Raw genomic sequence first — 12,260 nt, 5'->3', positions numbered from 1 at the left:
TTGCACTCGTGTCCTGCTTGTGGGCTTCCTGCGGCAGCTGGTTGGCCACTGTGTGAACAGAATGCTAGATGAGATGGACCCTTGGTCTGATCCAGCAGGGCTCTCCTTATATTCTTACATTCTAACCTGGTGACCTCCAGGTATGTTGGCCTGCACCTTCTGGCTAGGAAGGGCATGAGTTGTAGTCCAAAGCATCAAGAGGCACCAGGTTGCGAAAGACTGACCTAGAAGGACTCAAATGGTTGACAGCGTGAGCTGGCTAGTCTCCCATTCAAATCTCACTCACAGGAGGCATTAAGCAATGTCCCTTCCCCACCCCCATCCACAAGATGGGGATAATATTACCAACCTCCCTTACAGAGTTGTTATGAGGATTACTGGGGGCAGTCTACACAAGCCTAGTTCTGGTTTTCCCCGGCATCTCTGATCATCCACTTGAAATACAGGCTGTATCCGAAGTGCTTTTAAGCAATCCAAAAAGTGTTATGAAAATAATGAGTGTCACTGCTGAAACTCCTTGGGTTTTCCTTGAAATTCTCCATGGGTTGGATCCAGATTTACGCCAGATCGACTGCACGGATGGAAGTGTGTCTCCCTGCCCCCTCCTCCCCACAGCAGCCCCTCCAGCCCCCTGAAAATGCTACACAGGGAGTTAGGAGACCCTGCTGAATGGGGTGATCTGTGGTGTTGAGGGGGGTCCCCCAAAATGTGGCAGAGGGATCTTCCACGAGCTCTCGTGGAAGGCAGATCCTGGATCCAGCCCCAGACATCTTGCCCAATGACCAGGAATCTCTTATGCACAACAAATGTCCTTTTAGGCAAACATTTGGTTGCAGATCCCTGCTTCCTCCAGAAAGAGGTGGGGCACAGGGAGAGGGGCTGGTGGGCGGGACCTTGGCAGCTTCAGAAGCAGGCTGGTATATACCAATGCAGCCAGTGCATTGACATACGTGGGGTGGAGATTAAAACCTCCTGGAGTAGAACAGAGCTTCAGCCGCTGCTGTTCAGCTGCATCAGGACAGTTGGAGAGAGATGCTCAGGTGAGTTTAGGTCCCCAAAAGAAACCAGGACTTCCGCGGAGAAAGACTTCTATCTCTTACAGATTCCAGGAACATGGACTGCTCCTGGTTCTTTTCGATTGGTCACCATACCTCTTTTATAACAATAATTTCTTCTTTCTGGATTGCCTCTTTTAGGGAATATTTCATAAGCAGCGGTGTTGCTGTACCTGAACAAACATTTTTTTAAAGAATAATTGTTAAAGCTTCAATTAATAAACAGGTTTGGAACTGTCAGGTTGATGTAACAGACCTTAAAGTGGAATTCAGTCCTCCTTGCAATTAAACCCAGCCAGTAAAACTTCTACCAATTTGCTAAGAGTTGCAGTTTAAGGCTTCTGTTGCCCCCTCTTCTTATGCAAAAGACCTTTACAGGTGTTTTTATTGCAGGTAATTATTTAAGTAATTAGTCAAATGGGTCCCCAGGGCAGCAGTTTGATATGCTGGAAATTAGGACTCTAGGACACTGTAGGAGGTATTTCATGGTCTTATTTTGAGAAGAGGAAAGCTATGGGATTGTGGTGAGGGAGGGGAGATCTAACAGTCCAGTTCTGGTTTTGTCCATTATATTTGATTATTCGCTCTAAATAGAATAGAAAATCTATAATGGAAAACGTTGTTGTTGTTGTTATTTGCAGAAAATCAAGCGGGCTCCTTCAGACGAGGAGTGTTTCTTTGATCTATTGAGCAAATTCCAGAGCAACCGAATGGACGACCAGCGGTGTACTTTGGAGGAGTCCCAAAAGGAGCCAGAGGGAGCTGTTGCCACTCCCGTGCCTGCCCTGGAAGAGAGACTCTGTAAGTTTGCTGGGCTGCTGTCAAGTGCCCTTTGGGCCGCGTTTCCTTAAATGCTACAATGACCTGGTTCCCATGTAACATGGCAAATGATGGGTTAATTAGCGGTGCATTCCACGGCCATTTTGAATACTGAACCCCCCATTAGGGGTTGCTACATGATGTCTGAACCCAGACACTATAGGTTCATTGTGGCTTAAACTACCCACGGTTAACCTGCAATGGGCAAATCAAGTAGCCCTTTCAACAAAGGGGTGTTGTGGTCACAATGCCATGCCCTGGTTAGCAGCCTAGCTGCTGCATTTTGCACCAGTTGAAGCTTCCGGACACTCTTCAAGGGTAGCCCCACGTAGAGCACACTGTAGTAGTCTAACCATGATGTAACTAAGGCATGGATAGCTCTTGGATGTGATAATGTTGTACGTGTTGATTTAAAAACGTGGACACAAGAGGGCCCTGCCAGTCCCCGTAATCTTCCTTGCTTCCAGGTGTGTACTGACCGTCCCCAGATGTCAGCGTGGGGCTGCTGCCTTGCAAGCCTGGGGTTGTGTTGTGTGATTTACTGCTGCCGAGGAGCCGTACCTCAGTGGTGGAGCCCCAGCTTTGCATGCAGGAGGTCCTAGGTTCAGTCCCTGGCTTCTCCAGGTAGAATTGGGGGGGAAACTCCTGCCTGCATCTCTTGAGAGCTGTCGCGGCCAGTCAGTGTTGACAGAATTAGGTGGACCAATAGCCTGACTTCGTATAAGGCAGCTTCCAATGTTCCTACGAAAAGCAGCATTTGCAAAACGTGATGCATAGTTAGCCTGTGGGGTTCATTTCAAAAGGATTTTATGAACGCTGGTAGCACAGGGGTCTTTGAAAACCTGTTTCGTTTTGGGTTGTGGCTGGGGCCCTAACAGGGCTTTGTTTGAACTGGCACCCAAGCCCTAGTTCCTGGGTTTTGCTCTCTCTCTGTTTCCCTCCTCCCTCCCAATCCCTTTTCCTTTGGTGTCCTGTCCTTTGGATTGTAAGCCTGAGGGCAGGGGTTGCCTCCTGAGTCATCTTCATAAGCTGCTCTGGGAGCCGTTTTTGGTTGAAGAGTGGGGTAAAAATCCTGTAAATCATTAATCAATTAAAATAAAAAAGCACTTATAAGGGCTTTGATAACCGACACCCAGGAGCTACAACTGGAAGCATCCACCTGCTGGGAGAGAAATACGTGGATCTTCCTCACTATGAGAAAAGGCATAAATACCCCACCTTTTCCTTCAGTCAGAGTCTGTATTAAGGTGGTGATTGGGGGGGGCACGTGGGGGGATTATGAGCAACACAACAGGGAGAATATCCTGGCACGGTGACAAAAGCCTGACGCAAGCGCTGCAGGGAGACCACCGAGGGAACAGCGAGCCTGCGAAGCGGGCATGCAGAGATGTTGAAAAGGTCAGGCTGTGTTATGACAAGGAGGGCAGATGGGCCTCTGAGGCAGCGGGGGCCGTTTCCTTCCTAAAATAGCACCAGGGACCAGTCTCGCTCCTTCCCAGAGATCAAGCCGGCTTCTGATGCAGGAGCATCTCTGGATGCTCTCGCTTCTTTCCAGCTGACCCTCCCCGCCCCAGTGCCGGAGGTCGGTTAGATTAGGCGGAGGACAGGGGCCCAGATCTGCAAAGCCCCCCCCCCCCCCCCCCGCGGACCAGCCACTGTCCCTGTCTTGGTTCTTGTTTGCAACAGGCAGCTTGGGAGCAGCAAGGCACCGGGATCATGCAAGGGGCGACATGGTGCACCCTAGAATCCTTTTCAGCACAGACAAGGTTGCCACACTTTTTGGGCTGGTGGGCACACTCAGAGTTGTGAGGGGGGTGTCGTGGGCACTCATAAAATGGCTGCCATGGTGGGCATGGCTAGGCAGAGAACACTCCATGAATGCCTTTTCACAAAAAGCTGTCCACGCAATCAAGGGGCCACCGCCACGTCTTTACAGCAGTGATTTCTGTGACGTCATTGGGTGTCGCCAGCCACGGTCGCCATCGTGCCTCACCCGCCCCTGGCGAGACCCTCACTGTGTCCCTCTTGCCCCCCAGCCCAGTCCTCGTCCATGGCCTCTCCCCAGACGGAGGAGCTCTTCGACCTCATTGCCAGCTCCCAGAGCCGGCGGCTCGACGACCAGCGTGCCAGCGTGGGGAACCTGCCCGGCCTCCGCATCACGCACAACAACTTGGGCCACCTGCGCATGGAAGGCGATGCTCAGGAGCCGGGCGACGAGTTCTTCAACATGCTCATGAAATGCCAGGTATTGCTTCAGCCCCCCTTTCCCAATGCCACTGTGGGACACTCGGGATAACTGGAGCACCAATTCTGGGGGAAGCCACCATGAAAATAGATGACTTGGCCTGTGGGGCACAGACTCTGCCTCTGCCTTGGGCTCAGTCTTTGGGGCAGGAGACTTGCCCTTTGCCACAGTTTCAGTGGCAGCCATTTTGTGGGAGTGCCCACGACCATTTTTCAAATTGCTTAATGTGCCCAGGAGTAGGGGGGAGTAGGCCCCAAAACGTGCCTATTTCCAACCTAAGATTCTTGGACAAGTTACTTTCCTCCCCCCCCCCGCTTCACCCCTCTCCATTCCAGAAAATGGGGTGAGTGGGGGTTGAGACTGGCCATGCCCATCATAGCAGCCATTTTGTGAGGGAACCCATGAGGCTCCCAACATTCCAAAAATTTGGGGACCTCTGCTTTAGCTGGTGGCATCCTCTCCAGGAATCCATCTGAATACCCCCCCCCCCGCTCCCTGTAACTCATTTCAGTGACCACCACCTCCCCGAGAATGCTTACTTTCCTTTCTTTTCCCTTTTGCTCTTCTGCAGTCATCCCGAATCGACGACCAGCGGTGTGCCCCACCCAACTCCATCCCCCGTGGCCCCACTGTGCCAGATGAGGACTTCTTCAGCCTCATCCAGCGTGTCCAAGCCAAGCGCATGGACGAACAGAGAGTGGACCTGGCATCAGCTCAGGAGGGGGAGGGGGAGGAGGAGGATCATGCCAAGGAACAGCCGCCGGATCAGCAACAGAGACCCACCTTCAGCTAAGACATCAGTGCAGGGGAAGGGGTAGGGTCCGGAGCGTCACCCACCGAAGAACCGAACCTTGACGTTCTTACGTGTTCCCAAGAGCGCCTTCTCCCTTCTTGTACCCCACTGGGGAGAGGCAGTGGTTTGCGCCCCCTCCTGGCTGCATCTTGGAGGTGCCTCTGTGACAACAGGGCAGCGTCGGTGGGGGTGAGACCTTCACGAGAAGACTGGTGTTCTCTCCCCGTACAAACTGCCAAGACCAAGCTCGAGTAACAGAGAGCTCGGTCTTTACCTGGGGAGGTGGTGGGCTCTCCCACACTGGAGGCCTTCAAGACGAGGCTGGACAGCCATTTGTCAGGGATGCTCTGACTTGGATTCCTGCATTGAGCAGTGTTTGGACTCGATGGCCTTGTAGGCCCCTTCCAACCCTCCTATTCTATGATTCTATGATTAATGGAGCTATGAAAGGAAGGTGCTGAAGGAGACGCCCGTTGCGGTGATGGCCATTAGACGTTCTGGGAAACGTTTGCGGTCATCCGTCGACCCGCAGCCGTCAGTCCAGAGAGCCAAGGATGGTACCTCTGCAATTGAGGGAAGTCTACCTCTGAGCAAACAGATTCTGGGGACGGACACAGCCCAGAGGTATCTGGACGGAACCTGCTGGAGAAGCAGTGCTGGGCTAAGGTGGCCCCACCTGGGTTTGACCCAGCAGGGCGACTCTCATCCCGGGCAGGGTAAGGAAAAGAGCTGCGTGCATGCCGCAAAGGGCCTTGCCTACCAGGAGCAGAAGAAAAATTGGTTGCAGGAGGTGGGGGGAAGCCAGCCCAAGCCGCTACCCTCCGGCAGGCCAATTTGTGCCTCTATCCCTTTAAATCTATTCTGTGCCAAGCAAACTCCAATTTTGCATTTGACGGTAATCAGTCAGTGTACCTGTAAATCCTGTTTTGCATAATATGCTCAGCCGGAATGCTTTGACCTCAGGCACAGTCTGGGGGCTGTGCGATCCATGCTTGCAAGAGGCAACAAGAGAAGAGGAGGTAAAACCATCTAGAGCTGTCAAGAAAGCGCTGCCTGCTGCACTCACTAAAGCTATGATGAGGACTAGAAGCTTGTGATGTTCCCCTCGGTAGCAGGTTCCATGTGAAAGTTCTGTCTTTTATTTGCCAATTAAGGGAATTTAGATTCAAAATCATTCATGTAAGCTGCTCTAGCGCATTTTTAATCTTTGGGGGGGGTGTTGAGTGAGAGAGGGGGTATTTCCTTTTACTAACTTGGCCTACTGCAGCGATGGGGAACCTCGGCTCACCAGGCTGGCCCATCTGGGCCGCGGAGCCTCAAGCACAGCCCTGCACCTACAGAGAAGGGAGAGAGGCAGGGAGAGAGAGAGGCACACTGGATTCGATCCAGGAGGCAATCCAGCCTCCAGAATCCATCCAGTTCCCCACTCACTCCTGGCATTCCTCAACCCTGGCAAGGACCTATTCAAGGATCCTGTTATATTGCAAGTTGCCACACTCTTGGGGACTGGGACAAACTCAGCAGGCAAAGTTTTCCCCAGCCTCCATGTTTCTAGGACACCCGTAGAATTCCTGCTAGCTTCAGAATTCCAAGACAGACACAAACCCTGTTGCAGATGGAAACTGGCAGTCCTAGTCATAGTTCAAATCCTCTGGCTGTTTCTCAAGTTTCCAGAAACCTCCCGCCACTGCCCATAGTTATCTATGCCTGCCCATCTCAAATCTGGTGCTCTCCAGATGTCTTCAACAACAACTTCTAGCATGCTGGGAGTTGTAGTCCCACACATCGGGAGGGCACCAGGTTGAGGAAGGATGATCGGTGCAACGAGAGCACGTAAAGACCGGCCGTGTCTTAAGGCAGGGTTGGGGAACCTCAGGCCTTCCTGGGGTCCCAGTCCAGCGCTCTCGTGTTCCCGAGGGCCACGCCCCCGCCCTTGCCCCCAGCCTTTGGCAGGTTGGGCATGCCTGCTCCTGGGAAGTGGGAAGTTAACCGCACGGGCATAGCCAGCTGTGCTTTCTGCCTCACCGTTAATCTATCCAATGAAAGGGCCGGCCCAGAGGGAATTGTTTGTGGCTGGCCCTGCCAGATTTATGTGCAGGTTGAAGCCAAGGGACAGGAAGCGGGGAGAGGAGGTTTCTTTGGCCACGCAAATGATCTTGAGGCCAAGAGCACATCAGCAAAACATCTTCCATCACCCTCCTTTAACACATTGCCAAAACGAAAGGTTCTGTGGCAGAGAACCTCGCCTGCGAGTCAGAGGAATGAGCAATCACCTAGTCACCAGCCCCGCATCCAGAAAGGCACCCTCTTGTCATGGGGCGTCTCTGCTTCCCAGACGCAAGCCAAAAATACATGTCTGGGGGCAGGTGGGGAGTAAAATTTGAGCCCCTTGCGAACCTGCAGCAAATAATTTACACCAGGCACTGGTTTTCTCGGAGAACCGTGCCATTAAAAGCATTGGGCAACCAGCCGCTTGCGACTCTTGCAAACAGGCCCATTGTAAGCGGGAAAAGCAACAAAGGTGTATGTGCCAAAGGCCCGATACATCCACCTTTCCAGAGTAGAAGGTCCGAATTGGGAAAATCGGCCCCATCTCATCATATAACAAAGCCAGCTTGGATGGGCTAGTTAAGAGGACAGGAGCAACTTTGATGTGGCTTTTTATGCCCCCACCAACTCTCCCAGGCAGCGGTGAACTGAATGAACTGGAATCAGGCCGCTGCTTGGCAGAAGATGGTTGCCCGTATACTTGAATGTATTTGCTAATTTATTTTTTAAGTGTGTTTGATGTTATGTTCAGGGTGGGGGATCTTGATCCACAAGGTACATTTCTCTCCCCCACCCCTAAAAAAAACAACAAATTGCTGCCAAATGAATTCATATATAGAGAGATACAGGGAAAGGGTGGGGGCGTTTAATAAAAGATTTTGTGATCCAAACTCTTTGGAGTTGCTACTTTCTCAGCTGTGGAGAGCTGCCCTAGTTTCAGCCCCCTCTGATACACAAATGGAGCTGGGTAAGGGGTCAGAAGGGATCGGGGCAATACAGCAAGAAGTCTCTTAAGACCAGCTTTTCCCATGCTGGCTGGCACTGATGGGAGGTGTAGTCCAACGCATCTGGCAGGTGCCGGCTTGGACAAGGATGCTGTTGATACACTGCCTCCTGAGAAGCAACTGTCTCTTCCCTGCAATGCAGAGGGCCAGGAAACACACCTTGCAGGCAAATAAGACCTTAAAATTAGCAGATTTTGAAACCAGAATCAGCCTGAGAGAGACAGAGAGCTTTAAAAAAATTTTTTAAAAATCAGCCCTGGATGAATGGATTGTGCCACTCCCACCTTCCTTGTTAATTGAGCAGTATGTTAAAATAGTATTTCAGGGAATTCTTAAATTTGTCATTTACAGCATCAGACATTTCTTGCTCAGGTTGGCCCATAGAGGTCAGAAGGCTCCCCCCAAGAATGCGAGGGCTATCAGCCCAGCTAACAAACTGCTAAACGGTGTAGTCCTCCTCCAAAATTGCAGGCAGCAGCTCCCAAGCAGTTGTTCCAGGGCTGGCGTCACAGGTAGGCATGGTTGGGCACATGCCAATGGGCCACACCCCAGCAGGGGCCCACTGACAAAAGCCCCCTGGGGTTGCTCCTCCTCTTCCCCGTTGCAACGGGCGTGTTCCCCTGCCTCTCGCTCTGGCCCAGACAACGGTGGTGGTGAGGAGCAGGAGCAGGAGATGCCACGGCCTCTTGGCTGCCTACCTGCCTGCCTGCCTGCCTGCCTAGCAAGCAAGCAAGCGGGAGCCATGGTGAGGAAGAGGAGGAGGATGAGCGGCTGGTGGTGACCATGGTGGTGAGAAGATAGACTCACCGAGGGAGGGGGACCTGGTGAGGATTCCTTGCCCAAGGGCCCTCAAAAACCTGGAGGCAGCCTTGCCTCTATTGCTGGGGCAGAGACTCTGTTTGCCTCCATGAGGCGGGCTCGCTCTCCAGCAACAACAGATCTCAGATTCGAGCCGTGGAAGCTTTGCAGCAGGGATCCGCTGGGCCAGCCTCCCATCCCAAATGCAAGCCCCCCCCCCCCAAATTCACCTGTACAATCCATGCTATGGTAAGTGCAAGCAGAGAGGAAAACATTACAGAAAAAAATGGCTCTAGATTGTCCAAATGGGCAAAATCTCAACAATTCAGCTTGAGAAAAGCAGACGGGACAAATTTATAGTGCATTGAGAGGAACAAATCCTTTGCTTCTCAGGTGAAAGCCCACGGTCACCCTGTTGCTTGCTTGTTTTGTGGGGAGAACGGCAACTGAGCTCAGCCCCCCCACCCCGCGCATTTCATTTTTGCTGCACGACTGCCACCTGCTGGTGGTGGTGGTGGGGAAACCACACATCACAGGAGGGTGGTATAAACCCAGCATCTTCTCCCAGACCCCCCAAGCCGAATGGCTAGCGCAGTCCCTGGAAGTGGAAACAGGGCACATGAACGGGTGGCACAAACAAGGCAGGTTCAGCAACCCCCTCGCGCACAAAGAGGAGCGATGCTGGAGCAGACCAAGGGAGGACTTCAGGATCTGCCTTCCTCGAGAGGAAGGGGTCTGCTCACAGAAAGTCCCTCTGCCCGATTTTGAGGGGTTCCTCCCCTCTCCCCCGCCCCACAGCGCACCCCATTCAGCAGCAGCTCCTGGCACTCTGTGTAGCATCCTCAGGGGGCAAGGAAGTCTACTGCCAGAGCAGCTGATGCGGTATAAATCTGGATCCAACCCCAAGGGTTCATCTAGTCCAGCATTTGGGACTCATAACGCTTGCTAGATACATCATACATTCAGAGCCAGACTTGGCTACTGACCTCGCTTTCCCTCTCAAGGGCTGCCGCATTTGAATAGCTCGTTCCAGAATGAAAATAATGGATGTGTTGGCTCAACACTCCAATGTCCTGTAAATTTCAGAATGAGACGCAATATACTTCCTCCATCCAGGATCCTCCACAAGCCAGATTCTTGCTCCTAATATGTGGCCTTTTATGCCTTGAAGGTGAAGGGGGACTGGATGCGGCCCTGGGGGAAGTTGGCCCTGGGGGAAGTTGGCCCTCCCTCAGCCTTCCCCAACTTGGTACCATCCAGATGTGCTGGACTACAACTTGCAGCGCGCGCGCGCGCACACACACACACACACACACACACACTGTTAGATCCAGGATACACACACACCACACTGGGGTGAAGGACCTCAGGTCTGATACCTCACCCACGTTCCCTCCACCCTTCCTAAAACAGTACAAATAAAACCACATCGATGGCTAGACGTGTCCTTTCGGGACGTGAAAGGCATTCATTCGGAAATGACAGGCTGGGAGGTTAGAACAGACACGTTCACCTAAAGCTCAACAAAGTCTTTCTTTGGAAAAAAAAGTCTGAGTTGACGTAAGAGGGAATCAAATGGAGAGTGTGTTGTTTTCCCCTTCAGTCCCAGACTAGGGCAACCCCTGGTCATTTGCGCTCTTTTTCTCCGCTCCCTTCTGTGTGTTGGCTTGGGGGTCCCACCAGTTCCGGGTCATCAAGCAGGAGCTCCACGGCATCTTCACCAACAACTCGCCTCACTTTCTCCCCTTTGGCTGCAAGGATTTCCTCAATGTTCCTTCATCACAAACAAAGAGGGTGCATTAAAAGGGAATGGTGAGGGAAGGTTGTATTCCTCTAATTTTGGCTTCCTGCAACCTGGAGCCCTCCTGATGGGTTGGACGCCTGTCTAGAGGGAGCCAGGTTGCAGGAAGGCAGCCTGAACATCTGGAAATTCTGGTGTGGTTGGTTGTCTTTTTGTCTCCTGGCAGGTCTCCTTGTGTCACTAACAGCCACTTGGCAGGCAGAAGTCAAGCAGGTGAGGCCTTTTCTAGCATGCAGCTGTCACTGCTAAATTTCTGCCTGTCCAGCATCTGTTAAAGACTCACAGAAAGAACTTGCTTGAAAAAACAGTCGGCAATGCGAGCTTTGAATGGGTCCTCAGCGTCAAATTCTGGCTCTGCAGTCCCGTCCCCCCCCGAAGCCCCAGCCCTCAGGCCTCCCTGCTCACCTTTTGCCAGCCAAGTCCGAGAACCAGCCCAAATTATCTGCAATGATGTGATGGTTTTTGCAGCCTGAGCATTTCACTATCACTACGCCATTATGGTAGGCCACCTTGGAAATCATTTTGGCTGACCGCATCCCGCACACCTGAAAAAAGAACCCCAACAACATCTCAATCGGCTTTAAAAGTGGTTGTCTGGATGACGCACCACGAAAACCTCTTTTCCCTTGGAGCCAGTTCATCGCTTCGTGGTTTAGACCAGCAGTGTTATTGTATGAGCTAAGAAACTAAGAACTGGTGCCTGAGTTCTGCTTTCTTTCCTCCTCCCTCCCAATCCCTTTTCCTTTTGTGTTGTGTCTTGCAGACAAAACCTGTCTCATTATGCATCTTTGTCAGCCGCTTTTTCGGCTGAGGAGCAGGGTAGAATACTGTAATGGAGCAACGCTATGCATGTTTAGACAGAAAAAAGTCCTGCAGCTCACAGCATGAGCTGTGGGACCTTTTTCTGTCTAAATATGCCCAGCACTGCACCCTAAATAAATAAGCCAGTAAAGTGCCTGGCAGCTCCAGAGGTGTGGAACTACAACTCCCAGCTGTCTGGGGAATGCTGGAAGTTGTAGTCCAACACCCCTAGAGGGCACCAGGTTGGGGAAGGCCGAGTCTTATCATTTCCCTCCCGGTCCCAGCCCCGACTGTAAGGTCCTCAGGGCAGAGACCTGTCCCCTTTTTTCTTTCAGCCGTCCCCAACTTGGTTCCTTCCAGATGTGTTCGACGGCAACTCCCAGCATCCTCCAGCCAGCCAGGGGGATTCTGGGAGTTGTAGTCCAGCGTATCTGGACGGCGCCAGGTTGGGGAAGGTGGCAGAAAAGCCGCGGATTCCTTTGCCAGGCCCCAAGATGGCCGCGTGGGCTTCCCCCCCTCACGGGCCGCTGCTCCCGGCTTGGCCTTCGGCCTCGGACCCTCTCCCCGCGCCCGCCACCGCGTATCAGTCCGTACACACAAACACGCACCTTACACGTGTACACCAGCCTGTAGTGCGCCGCGGCCTTCACGGGCGGCTGCTGCTCCTCCGCCGCCGCCTGACGCGCTGCGCCTCCGAGGCCCAGCCTCAGCCCCCGTCGCTGGGGAGCCGCGGCAAGGGGCGAGGCCGCCGGAGCCAAGCGCCGCAGCGGGCCGCCGAGCCCCCGCGACACTCGCCGGCCGAGGAGCGCACCGACGGCCGCGGCGGCCCCGGGGCGCCTCGGAAGGACGGAGCAGGCCGCGGCCGCCATCTTGACTAAGGGCAGAGAAAGGCGCT

General features: G+C 53.0%; 2 protein-coding genes across 2 annotated transcripts in view; one reads left to right on the top strand and one right to left on the bottom strand.

Annotated features, from left to right (window-relative positions):
* Positions 1-7,747, top strand: part of GPSM1 (G protein signaling modulator 1) — an 85,464-nt gene extending 77,717 nt beyond the window's left edge. The window contains exons 12-14 of the mRNA XM_084821177.1: positions 1,697-1,856; positions 3,911-4,119; positions 4,691-7,747. Of these exons, the coding sequence (XP_084677303.1) occupies positions 1,697-1,856; positions 3,911-4,119; positions 4,691-4,912 (591 nt within the window). The 3' untranslated portion in view covers positions 4,913-7,747. The remainder of the gene's footprint in view (positions 1-1,696; positions 1,857-3,910; positions 4,120-4,690) is intronic.
* Positions 7,748-8,190: 443 nt separating this feature from the next.
* Positions 8,191-12,241, bottom strand: DNLZ (DNL-type zinc finger). The gene is made up of 3 exons (XM_084821178.1): positions 11,974-12,241; positions 10,970-11,109; positions 8,191-10,537 (listed from the first exon to the last, which is right to left on the bottom strand). The coding sequence occupies exons 1-3, from the start codon at positions 12,232-12,234 to the stop codon at positions 10,390-10,392; spliced, it is 549 nt and encodes a 182-aa protein (XP_084677304.1). The 5' UTR covers positions 12,235-12,241; the 3' UTR covers positions 8,191-10,389.
* Positions 12,242-12,260: the final 19 nt, after the last annotated feature.

Source organism: Heloderma suspectum, chromosome 14 (genome assembly GCF_057233095.1).
Source record: "Heloderma suspectum isolate Gila_16-S chromosome 14, 16-S_ref, whole genome shotgun sequence".
NCBI lineage: Eukaryota > Metazoa > Chordata > Lepidosauria > Squamata > Helodermatidae > Heloderma > Heloderma suspectum.
This window is presented reverse-complemented; position numbering and strand designations above follow the sequence as displayed.

Bases quoted from the DNA above. Each gene is read 5' to 3' on its own strand.
- DNLZ (XM_084821178.1), bottom strand. From the start codon at position 12,234: ATGGCGGCCGCGGCCTGCTCCGTCCTTCCGAGGCGCCCCGGGGCCGCC. The intron at 11,110-11,973 runs GTGCGTGTTTGT...TTCTTTTTTCAG, and splicing joins GGCTGGTGTACACGTGTAAG to GTGTGCGGGATGCGGTCAGC. The intron at 10,538-10,969 runs GTGAGCAGGGAG...TTTGTGATGAAG, and splicing joins TCGGACTTGGCTGGCAAAAG to GAACATTGAGGAAATCCTTG.